The sequence below is a fragment of the Crocuta crocuta genome, unplaced genomic scaffold (assembly GCF_008692635.1).
Source record: "Crocuta crocuta isolate KB4526 unplaced genomic scaffold, BGI_CrCroc_1.0 scaffold417, whole genome shotgun sequence".
Classification (NCBI taxonomy): domain Eukaryota; kingdom Metazoa; phylum Chordata; class Mammalia; order Carnivora; family Hyaenidae; genus Crocuta; species Crocuta crocuta.
In genome coordinates, this window is record NW_027536463.1 from 480,312 (window position 1) to 496,660 (window position 16,349).

General features: G+C 37.2%; 1 protein-coding gene across 7 annotated transcripts in view; it reads left to right on the plus strand.

Moving 5' to 3' along the window:
* The window catches only part of CACNA2D1 (calcium voltage-gated channel auxiliary subunit alpha2delta 1), a 478,329-nt gene that overhangs the window by 359,708 nt on the left and 102,272 nt on the right, over window positions 1-16,349 (plus strand). For all 7 annotated transcript variants that reach the window (XM_077748517.1, XM_077748519.1, XM_077748520.1 and 4 more), the window contains exons 8-10: window positions 5,421-5,490; window positions 7,625-7,675; window positions 10,708-10,807. In XM_077748517.1, coding sequence (XP_077604643.1) covers window positions 5,421-5,490; window positions 7,625-7,675; window positions 10,708-10,807 — 221 coding nt within the window. The remainder of the gene's footprint in view (window positions 1-5,420; window positions 5,491-7,624; window positions 7,676-10,707; window positions 10,808-16,349) is intronic.

Consider the following 16,349-nt stretch of genomic DNA (forward strand, 5'->3'; position numbering starts at 1 on the left):
GGCTACTGTTACCAGGACGACTGAGAAAGAGTATTATAAAGCCCTGTCACAGGCTGTTCCTCTGGGAGTCCGAGCATCTGTGTACTTTTCTCCCCACCCAGAGCACGCACTCACCATCGTTCTCTAGATGATCCAGAGTCCCAACACGTTAGTAAATCCAGATAAAAATCCACAATCCCCGGGTAATGTGCAGTTCTCTCCATCACGTGGATGTGGCTTTTCCTAATTTAATACAGCAGAACCAGCTACTTTTTCTGCCCTGTGGCCACTATTGCCCAGATTTCTTAAATGTAATGGTACTATCATCCAGAAGACAGTAAAAACTGCCATTTGAGAAAAGACAGTGGAAAATACAGAGCACTAGCAGGTCTGCGATGTGTATTACAATTCCTCAGGTAAGAAGCAAAGACTGCTTCCTCTTGGGTAAAGAAAAAATTGTGCTTAGCTCAGGTGCTTGTTGCTGGTAGTACTCCGTGGGAGTGGCCCTTCTGTCTGTAACCCTGTCTGGTACATCTGAAGAAGGATGTGCTTGGGGCTCAACAGTTCTCCTATCTTGGTGTTTATGAGGCAGATTTTTTAGAGCCCAAAAATCACTTTCAGCTTCATGAGTGACCAGATTTCTACAGACGAGGCTTGTGATTTCCTTAGTAACACAAGTAACATCAAAAACAACACTGGATTGTTTTCTACTTATTTTCTTCTGGTGAGTTTCTTGTACAAGCCATCTCAGTTCTAAGATTTAGTCTAGAAATCATTCCTAAGTCCAACATCTTACGTGTATTTACTGGGTTCTGAATGTAACCCTTCCTCCTGTCTCTCATGTTAAAGGTGGCTTACTTGAAACACTGCTGAAAGCAGAAAATTTGATGTTACTGTAGCGGACATTACTCCGATTGGAGTAGTCCGTCTGTATCAGTGGCTGAGGCTGCTAGCCACGACCAGAGTTGTGCGCCCGTGTCTCATTGTGAAATTTTGCTTTTGGCAATGACTGCCTATCCCGTGTCAGACCTCCTCTGTATTTATGCAGCATGAGCAGTATATGAGTGAAAGTAACACCTTGAGATTGTTGTGACTTGAGCGTGCCTTCTCCACACTTCCTTAATGACTTTGGAAGCAAAGTACTAAAGAATACAAAAGTGTCCCCAGCTGTAGGTCAGTGAATACCATCTTGAAGCAGAGTCTATGCCTCTGAGGCTAGTAATATTTAACTTGAGCTGTTACGTGAGTGAGAAATAAACTGTGCTGATAACCAGAAGATTTGAAATGGTTCATTAAGTTATTTTGTGTTACCGTAACTGGTAGAGAATCCTTTTTCTATGTGTTGGGTGTTTCCTAGATTAAAAGTTTTCCTGGAGAGCAGAGCCCGTCTCATAACTCACAATCTGAAAAGGCCACCTCTTTGCCTTTCTAGATTCTCTGGCATCTCTTTGTGGGTCAATAACTCTCATTCTCTTAATGAGACTCCTCCTGCATTTTGATGTGGGAGCCCCGATTTGAATTAGGGAATGTGGAGAATTCCTTCTGGGACAGTAGTATGTGGGCAGCAACATTCAGAATCCTGGAAATTTTGCGAGCTATACAGCTCCCCCTTGCTGAATTAGTTCTGGCTTAAAAACAGTCCAAATTTGTTATCATGGCTTACAAGTCAGAGCCATTGCTAATAATCCATAAAAGACGACTAAGGCAAGCTTCAAATAATGATCCATGTAATACCAACTAGATCATTCCAGCAGGACTAGGGTGGGTTTAAAGGCATATTTGAGTATGTGAAGTTTGCTTTTTTTCTTTTCATGTGACTAAAAATGTGACATCTCTTTCAATTAGAAAAGTGCATTTGAGCTTGTTAATTGGAAATGCAATTAGCTATCATTTGAAATGGTGTTTCTACCAAGAGAATCAGCCCTCAATTCCTCATTATGTGCTTTATTATTTCCTAGCAGCTGAATTGAAAAACTACACTCTCATATTATTTTTGGAATATATTAAGTAGAAGATGGCTTGGCAATCTGCATACTTGCTCAAGAATATTTCTCTAAGACTTATTTCGGTATTCTGAGTCATTGTTCACTTAAATACCTTTTAAAATCAGCGATTCAGTAACTAGTATAGAACACCCTAACCATCATGTGAAATGGAATTGTAGTCTTGTAGATCAGCCAGGGACTTCCCCACAGTTCATTTTTGATTGGAGAAAACATTCTCATAAGTGGCTATTAATGCCTTTAATAATGCCATTCAGGAAGATGTCTCTTTTTGGACTCCAGTCCTTTCTCCCGTCATCCCAAATTTCTAGTGGAATGCAAGAGAGACATCTAAGATGAGCGCCATTGTGCTTTTACCAGGGATTTTAGAAGCTCCAATTCCCTCTCAAACACGTAGTTTTCATAATGCGTCATTAAGAACCTGATTGTTTCAGGGAATTTCAGTGTATGGTTATTATCCCTTTTACTGTTTGACCTTCCATAATTCTAAGCTTCTATAAATAATGTACCCCTTAAAGGCCACAATGGGATTTTACAACAAATTAATTAGTAAAAGCAGAGAAGAAAGTACGTTGTTTAATTTTACCGTGTTATAAATATCTTAATTTGGTACGATAAAGGGTTATTTCCTAATAGTAAATATCTCAGAAGACTTCTAAGAGAATATTATTAATATTTTTGAGTATAAGCCGTATTAAAATTTAATGGTATGGCTCATACTGTAAATTGCAAACCTTTTATCTATCTTTAAAGAAAGATCTCCATTTTAAGAAGCACAGTACTACATATCGCAGTTACTTTCAATTAGCAGATATAGTGAAAGCAGAAATTCTAGACGTCGTTGGCAAAGAATTCAGGAATCGAATTTAAACCTGACTTTCAGAAATCCATTTCATTAGGTCACTTGTCAAGTTCATTACTTAACCACTTCAAACGCGTGGTGGTGGCTGTGGCCTTTGCGGTGGTGCGTGATCTCACTTCTGCTGCCTCCCCCAATCATTTGTAACCGTCTGAATCCAATCAGGAGAGAGAAAACAGGATTTTGAATGGGAAAGTTAGGTTTTTTTGGAAGCTACTTTTTTTAATAAAGAATCACTACTTACAACAGGGGTTCCAGTGATAAGGAATTGGCTAGAAGTAGAGATTACTCTGAATACTACAGGAATACCTGTACTGAAGTAACCTCTCTCCCAGGGGCCTCTGGGCTGAGATCCAGATCTTCTCACAGCCCACCAAAAAGTTGCTACAGTGTCACTCTGGAAGGGTTCTAAATGTGTCACCGGAGGCACTCCACTACAGAAATAGTCAGGGGCTGCTGCTGGCCATTGTTTGCTGGCGAGCCTGTAGGAGCCAGAAGTCATGGGCCCCAAGCACCTTTGAGGAAATAGATCAGCAGCCGGAAATAAAAACCCTTTTCTCATTGAGTGTCTCTCTTTCATCTTCTGCTGACAGAGCTTAAAACTGAACTCACTGGTAAAAGAAAAATATTTAAAGAGCTCAGATCCATTTCCATAGAGTAAGATAAATGGGTGAATTTGGATGTGAGAGGCAACAAATGTATACCCAGCACAGCATTGTACTGAAAGAATACCATTCATTTAAATTTGTAGTTACCACTCTGACCCTCAGCTGGGGGAGTCAGATATTATAGGGGAACACGTAAAAGTGAATGGACATGTCTCTCAGCGTGCTTATTGCTTTATTCCAGCGCTACCACAAAAAGAAAAACAAAGTGAAATGTGATCTCACTGGCTCTAAGTTTTTGCAAGTGCAGATTGTAGGAATGAAAGGAAATGTACCATTCCAGTTGCATTAACTATATTGTAAATGCTTGTTGGAGTAGTGCTATATTTAAGCCAATTGATACAAGTCATTTTATAATATAATCACCCAGGAGAAAGAAATTTCTTAGTCAAGAAGAAGCTCAGAAGTATGTTGTTATTTTTTTGACGTATCCTGATTGGCCAAATTATCTTAGTTGGCTAATATACCCGATTCACAGTTAAGTTTTCCATAATTTCCATAGTTTTAAATAAAGAAAAGGGCAAAATAGATTTGAAGGCATAAGCCACGTGCATTATTATAGGAATTTTCCTGAGTCATATGTTCAAGGAAAGGACTTTTTCAACATAACATTATTATCTGATTTATTAGCATTTATCTTTCTCCATTAGGTCTAAGGTGTGTGTGTGTGTGTGTGTGTGTGTGTGTGTGTATGTGTGTAAAACATTTACTTTACAGAGTGAGTGTAAATTAATTGCATGTAAAAATGCACTTAGACAATGTTGTTTTTTTCTTCTGACTGCTGCAAAATGATGAAGACTATGAAACTAACAGAAGATTCTTTAATTTTACCTGAATCATTCAAATAAATTTAAGGAAAATAGTTTTTTGTGGATTTATTTTAATTCTCCATTAACCCTTTATTATGATCTCAAACATTCTGGCTATTATGAAATATGTGAATAACGTTAAAAAAAATTATACTATTAAGGTGACTGGGTGGCTCAGTTGGTTAAGTATTTGACTTTGGCCCAGGTCATGATCTTGTGGTCAGTGGGTTAGAGCCCCTCACTGGGCCCTGTGCTAACGGCTCAGAGCCTGGAGCCTGTTTCAGATTCTGTGTCTTCCTCTCTGTCTGCTTCTGTCCTGCTCATACTTTGTCTGTCTCTCTGAAAAATAAAAAAATAGACATTAAAAGTATATTAAAAATTGTTATATATATATATATAAAACAATCCAGGAAAAACAATTTTTTTTATAGATCAAGATAGTATAAATGAATGAATGAATGAATGGATGAATGAATGAAAATATAAAGATCAAATCACTGAAAGTGCAGTTTCCTTCTGTGGCAAATAATTTTTCTTTTAAGGTAAATTTTTGTGTTAGAGGGGAAATAACACGTGTGACCTCTGGACACGTGGTAAACATGTAAGTTAACATCTCGAAATCCTTGTCTACAAGTTAGTGATGAAATAATGTGAAAAAAGAAAATTGACTTATATTAACTTTCTTTAATATTGCTGTGCTGTTGGGGTGCTTGGGTGTCTCAGTCAGTTAAGCATCTCACTTCAGCTCAGGTAATGATCTCATGGTTTGTGAGTTCGAGCCCCGCATTGGGCTCTGTGCTGACAGCTCAGAGCCTGGAGCCTCCTTCAGATTCTGTGTCTCCCCCTCTCTCTGCCCCACCCATGCTCATGCTCTTTCTCTCAATAATAAATAAAAATGTTGAAAAAATTTAAAAAAGATACTGTTGTGTTGTTTTCCATTTTAAAGAAAGACTAAGGGCATAAAGATTGTATCTCCCATTTTAACATTGTTCTGCATAACAGGAAAGTGTCCATGGTGTTTTGTGACTTTTTAAAATATCTTTTTGGCTGATATCTAATATTTTGATTTTTCTATTTTTGATTTAATTTCTCTCTTTCTTTTTAGCTTCTCCATGGGTTGATAACAGTAGAACTCCAAACAAGATTGACCTTTATGATGTACGCAGAAGACCCTGGTAAGGATTTTTAGATACTCATGGAGAGATGACCTAGACAAAAGAAGGTTACAGTTCTTTGCAGGTGAATCTTTCCATTTTAGAATAAATACTGTCTAATTATTTTACAGAGCTTTAGTGTAGTTTTTTTTCTTTTAATAAATACAGTTAAAGTTCAATGAAGATGAGTTCAAGTGATAAACAATGATGAAGTGTTGAAATGGTTTATCAAATTATTTCAAATGGACTAGTTTTAAGTTTTATATTCAATGTCATCTCTAAATCTCTTTTAGCTGGTGGGGATTTTGTATTGAAAAGCACTCCGCTTGCTTGGAGTAGAGCTCTAACGAAGTGTCTAGATAGAGTAGAAGGTAGATTGCCCCTGGCAGTGAACTAATGAGAACTGGTCCCAAGGTAAAAGCTGCCCTTCGTTATGGTCACATAGCTTAGGTTTCATTTTAACAAAAGGAAGCCTATTTTGTTCCGCACTAAAGCAACTCATTCTCCTAACATATATCTTGAAAACTACCGAATAACTCATAATTGCATTCACTGGAAACAACTATTAAACTCGTGCATTTTATTTCTATTTTTTAAAAATGTGCATATATATCTTTTTTTATGCGTTCACATTTTATACAATATATTGTGTTGTAATTTACTTTTTCATATCAATACCTGTAAGTACTTACACATAAGAAACGTGCTTAACATCATTTTGGAAGAATGAGTCTATGGTAACTTATTTTGAAAATCCTCTATTATTGGTTATTTAGATTATTTTTACCTTTTTGTTAGGCTTCAAACAAATTCCAGCCATTGATTCACAATGGTTGATTCAAAGAAACATATATAAGACTTTTAAAATGTCCTGTTAAACATTCCAGTAGCAACTTATTTACATGAAGGCCCACATGTGTAACAGTACCAGGTGTTATTATTAACCCACATCATATTCCTGTCAATATTTCTCCAGGTGTGGTGGCTATTGGAGATATGGGTTGTTGAAGGGAAGCCGAGACTATGACATCACATAGAGTGGGTTCAGGAACCTCTTGTTTTGTGGGGAGACTTAGAAGCAAGGTGCCCACTTCAAAAGGCAGACAAGATCCTGTTCTCTCATCTTCCCATGAGAAGCATGCCAGGACTGTTTAAGACACTGGACATGAATTAGATTGGCCTTTACTGGAATATCCTGGCAAACCTGACCCTGTTACCTTCTTGCAGAAAAACAGACCAGAGTACATGTTATAAACTCTGTTTCATGAACACATAGTTCTGAGTGTTGGATATTGTCTGAAAATGAATGGGCAGGCTTCTTGGCAGGCTTCTGAGAAGTTAGATTAGACATGGGCACAGAGGCCTTAGAGTTAACTAAAAAGTTGAATTCAGGTTCGGCGATTCCTATTAGGTAAGTTAGGCCCCCTTCTCCTTCGTCTTCGATGTGTGGCCAGACAGCATAACCTTTGGACATCGTTTGCCTGCAGTTAAGTCAGTTCCTCTACAGATGCTGAACTATTTGAACAGATCTCTCCTAGAGCGGCTTTAATATGCAGGCTGGGGTTCACTGTGCAAATCAGCATTTGGAACTAGCTCTCCAGGTGATTCTTAGACCCTGTAAAATTTGAGAGCCACTATTTGTAATTCTTGGTAATGATATTATATATTAGTCTGTCTTAAATTACTTTATATTTCTTTTCTCTTGATAGTTGCTTTTTTTTGTATTCCTAGACCACTTAGCTATTTCTGTATTTATTTTTTGCGCTGAAAATATGACATAACCTTAGTAGTCCTTAGAGCAAGTTTTCAAACTCATGGCAACAAAATAGAATTCAGGAGACCTAGATGGATAGATGTTTTTCACATCCAAGAGTTAATTTCTTTTGCTTCTCATATTACAGCATATCTCTTTATCTTTTGTTCTGTCCGTAAAACGTACTTTAAATATTAACATTTCTTTTATGTTAAATATAGCTTTTATAAAGTTGACATTGTAGAATTGTGAATGGAAACACATTGTCTACTGAGATAGATTGGAAAGGAGGGCCTTGCTTGGAAACCACCACAACTAAGAGATCTATAAATATTAAATCAAAACATATCATTGTTTAATATTTTTCAAGAGAAGAAAATATTTCTATGGTATTTGTTTCAGGTACATCCAAGGAGCTGCATCACCTAAAGACATGCTTATTCTGGTTGATGTGTGAGTAGTGAAACATTTTATCTTTACATACTGAAAATATACGGAGGGTTTGTAGATAACTGTAATATGTTGGTACTGAGAAATAGGTTGGGTAAAAAAAGAAAAAGACAACAAGTATGATGACTTTTATATCCAGACAAAGAAACTATATTAAGACAGTAACAAAAAAAAACAAATATTCTCTTACTGAAAATAAGAATCTATATTGCTATTGAAAATTATGGCATAGTCCTTAAGCCTGAGATTTCTGAAAAATTATTCATTTACTTCCAATTTTTTGCTTTCTATCTTAAAAAGTATTAAAGTATGTGGTTGCTAAAACTTAGCAGTTCCTGCTACACACACACACACAAAAATAGAACCATTTAGCTGACACTTAGTCATTAATAATTCAAATCACTTGTAGGGATTTGGACACAAAATATATAACTATGAAATGTATAAAGTGCCAGTATTGTGACTTTTTCAAAGAGAATGCTGATATACAGGAAGGTATTCCAGGAGTTTTTATATTGATCATTTTATTCATTTTTTACATTGCTTCAAGTTAAGGGGTTTGTGTGTGTAATCCTCTAATAATATTTAAGATGAAATTATGGAACACAGAAAAATTTTATTTTTTAAGTTTATTTATTGTGAGGTGAGGGGCAGGGAGCAGAGAAAGAGGGAGAGAGAGAGAACGCCAAGAGAATCCACACTGACAGCCTGGAGCTTGTCACAGGACTTGAACCCATGAACTGTGAGATTGTGGCCTGAGCTGAAACAGAGAGATGGATGCTCATCCAGTTGAGCCACCCACGTACCCCAAATATTTAGTTTTTTAAGAGCAATACCAAGAAATTAAAACATGAGGTATAAAATGCCCATTTTCCTTGATAGTAAAAGTTGAACGTTCTTATGTTCTTTGCCACACTGGAAGAAACAGAATCAAATGTTTTGTAGGCAGCTAAATCCATATTATAAGCCAATATCATTTTAAAACCATTTTTAAAAATGGTCTGAAGTAAACAGTTAAAAACCTATCACCTGTCCTGAGAAAGAGAAGATACATGATTTCAATAAATGTAATTTACAGGTTAATTCTCATTTCATTTCTTAAGATATATTTAAATCAGTACTTATTTTAATTAAATTATGGAATTTATATCATATGAGAATCCTTGATAGTCTTCTTAAGTATAAATCTAAGTGGTAATTCAATATATTATAATCTTACTGGATATATAATTCCCAGAAATAATTCCTCATATTAAAATCTTTAGAACCTACATGCATATCCCAAGATTAAAAGTGCATATGAAGTTGAAATACCATTTTTAAGGACTATTTCAACAGACATGTAGGGAAAGTCTCCTGTATACAATGTGATAATATAGAGACCAATATGATTAAGGTGTCTCTCAAAATAATTCATGTGTATTAGTGAAACTAAACTGTATTCCCAAGTAACTAAAATAATTGTAAAAGGTAATAAAGTATGAAACAGCACTTGGAGTCTATAGGAAAGAGCACTTTGATTGCAAGTGTCAGGGAAGACTTCATTAAGGGGATAAAATTAGACTTGAATCCTTAGAGCTGAGATTTCCTAAGGTAGGCATAGGAGAGGAGAGGAAAGAAAAGGGAATTTTAGTAAAACAACTGACACGAGTGAAGTGGCGTAGGTGAGAACATCTGGGGGAACTCTATCGAGCATATGGAAGATAGAAAGATTGTGAAAGATTTTTTTTAAATATTTTATTCATTTTTGAGAGAGAGAGAGAGAGAGAGACAGCATGAGCAGGGGAGGGTCAGAGAGAGAGGGAGACACAGAACCCACAGACAGGCTCCAGGCTCTGAGCTGTCAGCACAGAGCCTGACACAGGACTCAAACCCACGAACCGTGAGATCATGACCTGATCCAAAGCCAGACGCTCAACTGACTGAGCCACCCAGGCACCCCAAGATTGGGAAAGTTTTTGAATGCAGGGCTATGTGATTGTTGAGTAGTTGGTAGGTAACTATGAGCTTATAACAGTATTAGAGCGAGGTATGTTTCCAGAATTTTCACCTGTTGAATGGGGAGAAGTAGAGATATGAGCTGGATGGAGTGGCTGTTACCTTAGCTCAGGGGCTTCTGGTTAGAAGCACCTGAGGCAGAGTGGAGAAAAGATGGAGAAGAAGCCACTTCCATGGCAACTGTGAAATGGAATGAAAAAGGAAGGTTGAGAGGGAGGAGGAACTTGGATGACTGAAATGTAGCCAGGTTGGTACCAAGAACATTAATAGGAAAACAATGTATTTGGGTGTAATTTGCCATTTTGTACCTAGAATCTGTTGTTTAATAAATAGCCAAAGGTCTAAAAGAGGGGAGAAGCTGGAGCTCTACAGATGTAGGAGTTAGTTGCCTAGAGAGGAGTCTTACAATTAGATGAGATCGCCAAGAATCATAGAATATGTACTGACAAGAAAACTAAAGACAAAACCCCTTCTAACCTGGCTAACAGAGCTGGTAGTCAGTATGTTTTTCCTGAATAAGTAAATATGCCATGAGGATCCATAGTTTCTTAAAATTGTCCCTGGCTACACAATTTTCATCATTGTAGTTAGAAACATGTATATTCTGATGCTGATAGGAAAGAAAGACAAGATTTTTTATAGTATATTTCTACTCTATCAAAAAGGTGACTTTCTTTACTACTAATTTTTATTTTTTTAACATTTATTTATCATTGAGAAACAGAGAGAGAGCATGAGCAGGGGAGGGGCAGAGAGAGGGGAAACACAGAATCTGAAGCAGGCTCCAGACTCTGAGTTGTCAGCACAGAGCCCGATGCTGGGCTCGAACCACGAGTGGTGAGATCATGACCTGAACCAAAGTCGGATGCTCAACTGACTGAGCCACCCAGGCGCCCCTTTACTACTAACTTTTTAAGGCAAAATATTTAAATATTATATCAATGACGTAGAGTTAGTGCAAAAGTTTCCTTTCCTCAGGGTGTCTGGTCTTGCTTAAATATATGGTCATTAACATGCATTCACCCATTTTCTTATAGGAGTGGAAGTGTTAGTGGGTTGACACTTAAACTGATCCGCACATCTGTCTCCGAAATGTTGGAAACCCTCTCAGATGACGATTTTGTCAATGTAGCTTCAGTAAGTATAAGATGACTGCATTTTTCCTGAATTAATTCTGCAATTTCTATCTCCCTCTGGTTTTAAATACTTCATAGTGTTTTATCATTGATAGGCTGAGATATTTCTGATCTATATTTTAAAACTATCTTATGAGCTGTCCTGTCTCGTTACTAATTCTGCTATATTTTCATGCCAAAGTCAAATGTCTAAGGCTTTCCCCACGAGTGAAGTAATTGAAGTAATATGAAGAAAAAAAAAAAAACTACAATTATTCTCCTTCACTCTAAGGAGCTGAAGCAGGTGACATGAAATGAAACCCTGTATTCATTGATATCATTGTAACTCTAATAAGTAGCAACTTGGCAGTAAAATTGTATGGCAATTTTCTATTCATTATAACACTCATTTTTCACACTGGACACATATCCATAATGTATTATGCTTTTTTAAATGGAGGTAAAATTAAAATACATTATTAGTTTCAGGTATACACTATATTGATTCAACAATTCTATACATTATTCAGTGTTCATAATGACAAGTATAATCACCGTCTGTCACAATGTTATTACAGTATTATTGTCTATATTCTCTATGCTTTTTATCTCTGTGACCTATTTATTTTATAATTGAAAGTTTTTACCTTTCACTCCTCTTTTTTTTAACCATTGCCCCCAACTACCTCCCTCCTGGCAAACGACCAGTTCTCTGTATTTAACAGTCTGGTTTTTGTTTGTTTGTTCATTTGTTTTGTTTTTTAGAGTCTGTATAAAAGTGAAATCATATGGTATATGTTCTTTTCCATCTGACATTTTTTTTAGTGTAAAACCTTTTATGTCTGTCCGGATTGTCACAAATGTCAAGATTTCATTATTTTCTTATGGCTGAGCCATATTTCATTGTATGCATGTATGTGTGTGTGAACTCAACGTTTTCTTTATCCATTTATCTTTTGGTGGACACATGGGTTACTTTCATGTCTTGGCTGTTGTAAATAATGTTGCAATAAAAATAGGGGCGCATATATCTTTTTGAATTAGTTTTTGTTTTTCTTTTCTTTTGTCTTTAATTTCTTTTGGGAAATTACTGAGTCATACAGCATTTCTATTTTTAATTTTTTTTGAGGAACCTCCATATTATTTTCCGCAGTGGCTACATCAGTTTACATTCCCACCAATAGTGCATATGGAGTTCCTTTTTCTCCACATCCTAGCGACCCCTTGATATTTCTTGTCTTTTTGAGGCTAGCCATTTTGACTGGTGTAAGGCAGTATCTCCTTGTGGGTTTGATAAGCATTCCCTGATGATTAGTGATTTTGAGCAACTTTTCATGTGTCTATTGGCCATTTCTATGTCTTCTTTGGAAAAATGTATTCAGGTCCTTTCCCTATTACTTAATTGTGTTGTTTAGTATTCTGTGAGTCTTTTTTTGGGGGGAGAGATGTTTTGAGTGGTATGAGTTCTATATTTTAGATATTAACCCCTTACTGGTTATATCATTTGTAAATATCTTCTCCCAATCAGTAGGTTTGCTTTTTTGTTTTATTGATGGTTTCCTTTGTTGTGCAAAAGCTTTGTAATTTAATGTAGTTCCAATGGTTTATTTTTGCTTTCCTCTGCCCGAGGAGATCTATCTAGAAAAATGTTGCTAAAGCCAATATCAAAGAGATTACTGTCTGTATTTTCTTCTAGGAGCTGTATTGTTTCAGATCTCACTTTTAAGGTCTTTAATCCATTTCGAGTTTATTTTTGTGTATGGTGTAAGAAAGTGGTCCAGTTTCATTCTTTTGCTCACAGCTGTCCAGTTTTTCCAGCACCATTTGTTGAAGACTCAGTGTTTTCCCCATTGTATATTCTTGTCTCTATTGTCGTTGATTAATTGCCCATATAAGTGTGGGTTTATTTTTGGGTTCTCTATTCTGTTCCATTGATCTGTGTGTCTGTTTTTGTGAGAGTACCATACTGTTCTGATTACTACAGCGTTTATTCTATCTTGAAATCTTGAAATCTGGGATTGTGGCTTTCCTAGCTTTGTTCTTGCTCAAGATTGTTCTGGCTGTTTGGAGTCTTTTGTGGTTCCATACAAATTTTGGTGTTATTTTGTTCCAGTTATGTAGAAAATGCCACAGGTAATATGTATTCTAATAATGTATTAACAGTTTTAATGATGTGTGTTATGTTTTCAAAGTATTATTTATTAACGTAGGAACCAATAGATCTGTCAGTGTGCTTTTTTAAAAGTTTTATTTCCCAAGAACCGTATTAGACCTTCCTACTCATAACTGGAGAGTATTGAACTCTGAAGCAAATAAAAGAGGATGAAATGAACATCACCATGTCTCATTTGTAAATATCTTCTCCCATTCAGCAGGTGGCTTTTTTTTGTTTTTAGAACTTGTACAACTCAAAACCTCTCCCCCACAAAAAAGACCCACAGAACACTAAACAACACAATTAAATAATGGGCAGAGGACTTGAATAGAATTTAGGCAAGAAATTTCATGACCATTTACTGGTGGATAGAAGTTCACATTTGAAGTGGGTATATTGATGGAGACGAAAGTGAGAGATTTGCGGTGAGATCATTTTGTATCGTATCAAACACAGAAGAGCAGATCTATCTCTGCAACTTCTTGGGAGGAAGTTAAAGCCGCTCCTTTCACTGGATGGGCACCCAGGGGGGAAAAGTTGTCTGGTATAACCAGAGCTCCAGATGACTGGAGGTATTTCATAGATTAAATATTCCCACTATGCAAGAACTCTGGAAAACCTCTTTTTGAGAGTTCTTTTCACACATGTGTGTCTTCAGGACAGTAAGGTACCATCTGGTCTTTGAATTGCGCACGGCTGCCAGAACATAATACCACACACGGGGGAGCTCACACTACAGAAATTTATTTTCTCATGATTTTGTAGGCTGGAACTCCAAGATCAAGGTGCTGGCAGGGTCAGTATCTCTTGATATGTCCTTCCTTGGCTGGCAGATGGCTGCTCTATTGCTGCTTCTATATATGGTCATCCCTGTAGATATAACCCCTGGTGTCTCCTCTTATTATTACATGGACAGCAGTCATAGTAGATTATGTTTTTATCTGCATAGCCTCATTATAACTTAATCACCTCTTTGAAGACCTTATCTTTGAACACTGTTACATTCTGAGGTACCCAGGGTTCGGACTTGAACATAAGAATTTGAGGGGACACCATTCAGCCCATAGCACCTGGGAAATCACCCTCAGTGTCCAGATATTTCTCTGCTTGACCTGGACCTTTAACAGTCCTTGACCTTGTCTGTATCCTTGATACCATGTAGTAAAACTTGATACTGCGTAACATCTTTTTCATGCCATTCTAATTTCACACTCCATCCTGTGTGTTAGCTCACCACTTACTCAACAAAATGCAAACAAGTAAAAGGTAATGCTTAATCCCTCAAATAAAATGATCAGAAAGAAAGTTATTTACTTTCATTTGTACAAAAACATATCAGTTATTACAAACGCATAGCAAAAACAAAAGTAAAAAAACTAGATTCAGTATGGATTTGGCCTGTAATGAAATGTATATTAAACTAGCAGATACTAAATATGGTGAGTGTCTTTTTTTTTAGGTTTTTTTTTTTTTTTAACATTTATTTATTTTGAGAGACAGACAGAGTTTGAGTGTAGGAGTAGCAGAGAGAGAGGGAGACACAGAATCCCAGGCAGGCTCCAGGCTCTGAGCTGTCATCGCAGAACCCAACATGGGGCTCAAACTCATGAACTGTGAGATCATGACCTGAGCCACCCAGGTACCCCTAAATATGGCCAGTGTCTTAAACTGGTCTTACTGATCCTCACTCATGGATTCAAGTGTGATAGTTTATTTGGAATATGATCCCAGGAAACACTGCCAGTTAAAGTAGTGTAGAATTGAATCAAGGGAAAGAAGGAGGGAACCAATTAAATGATTTTAACTTCATTTGAAGAAACTTTCCCCTACTAAAGAATTCTAGAAGCTGTATAGAATATGGACTTCAAAGCTCTTCTACCTATAGATCCAAGGAGCTGAGGTTGTAAGTGGACAGAATAGATTATTATGTGGACAGAGTAGATTCTAGCCAGAAGAAGAGAAAGTAAAACCATAAGTGGTGGGTAAAGGCTGTCAGAAACCTGCAGAGAATCCACTATATCCAGTCCCTGATACTTAAAGATGGTGACTGGTCACAATTAAAAACAAAACAAAAAAACTACAACAACAACAACAAAAAACCCCAGAGGTGCCTGGGTGGTTAGGTCAGTTAAGTATCTGACTCTTGATTTCAGCTTAGGTTATGATCTCATCGTTTGTGCATTTGAGCTCCACATTGGGCTCTACACTGACATGGTGGAGCCTTACTATGATTTCTCTCTCTCTCTTTGCTCCTCTGCATGTACAAGCACTCTCAGTCCTCCCTTTCTCTCAAATAAATAAACATTTTACTTTTAAATTAAAAAAAAAAAAAACTCCACAAGAATATATCAGGAAGGTGGGCTTCTAGAGTTAGAGCCAAGTCTATAATTTATATTCATCTTTTTTCTCCTCTAATACCCTTTCTAATTTCCCTACATCCTTGGCTAACTCCTGTTAGCCAGTGGCCCACTTAATCGATGGCCTGAACTTTAATCCTAGAGGCCTACGAATCCATAGTTTCTGTGTGAGCCTTGTAGCAATGGCTTCTGCAGTTGCCTACAGTTTTCACCAAGTACAGAAGCACCTGAATGAGTCCCTTGAGTTTCATGCTTGGGTCTCCTTTCCCACATTATGCAGCAACAACCTTCATGATAATCTGCTGTCACCTAGAACTCTGCCAGTAGATTTTTTTTTCTTGCATGTTGGTTGCTGGCTTGAGAAATCCAAAATAGCCAAATGGTGGCTATAGATTTAAGTTTAGTGGCATTCTTCCTGTGATCCTGGTAGGAGCACCACCTCACCTTTCATCCCCCACATGGAAAGTAGAATGTTTGTTTCAGCAGAGCCTAAAATTGCAAAGACCCAAGTAAATAGATCACTTTTGAGTAGTAGTGAGAGAGAATGTTCCTACATCCTTCTCTTCATTCTGACACTCCTGCAGTCTGCCTGTTTGGGCCAAAACCAGAGCAGGGAGGAGAAACATGATTTGTAGCATTTGCTAATTTTCATACTATAAATATTCCCACTGTGGCCACTTTCAAGCGACCGCTGTGAGGCCAACTTGGCTTTAAAGATCCCTGAAAATCATACCAGTGTTTTCTCATGAGCAGATCCAAGCTGGCGCCAGCACGTCAATAACATAGCACCATAGTTAGGAGTTCATTTTACATCTGGAATAACATTTCAACTCCAAGATGGTCATTCCCAAGGTGGAGCCTTAGTTGCACATTTAAGAGCCTGCCCCAATATTTTATCATGCTAGCAGCTCCTAAGCAATGCAGTATATGGTAGACCCAACGGATCTTTTGTTCATTTGTCCATCATTGGACTTCTTTTACCATAAAAATAGGTCTTTGTGAAGCTGTTATGCATGATCCTCTGGTGCTGTCCCATGATGATCCATCCGGTG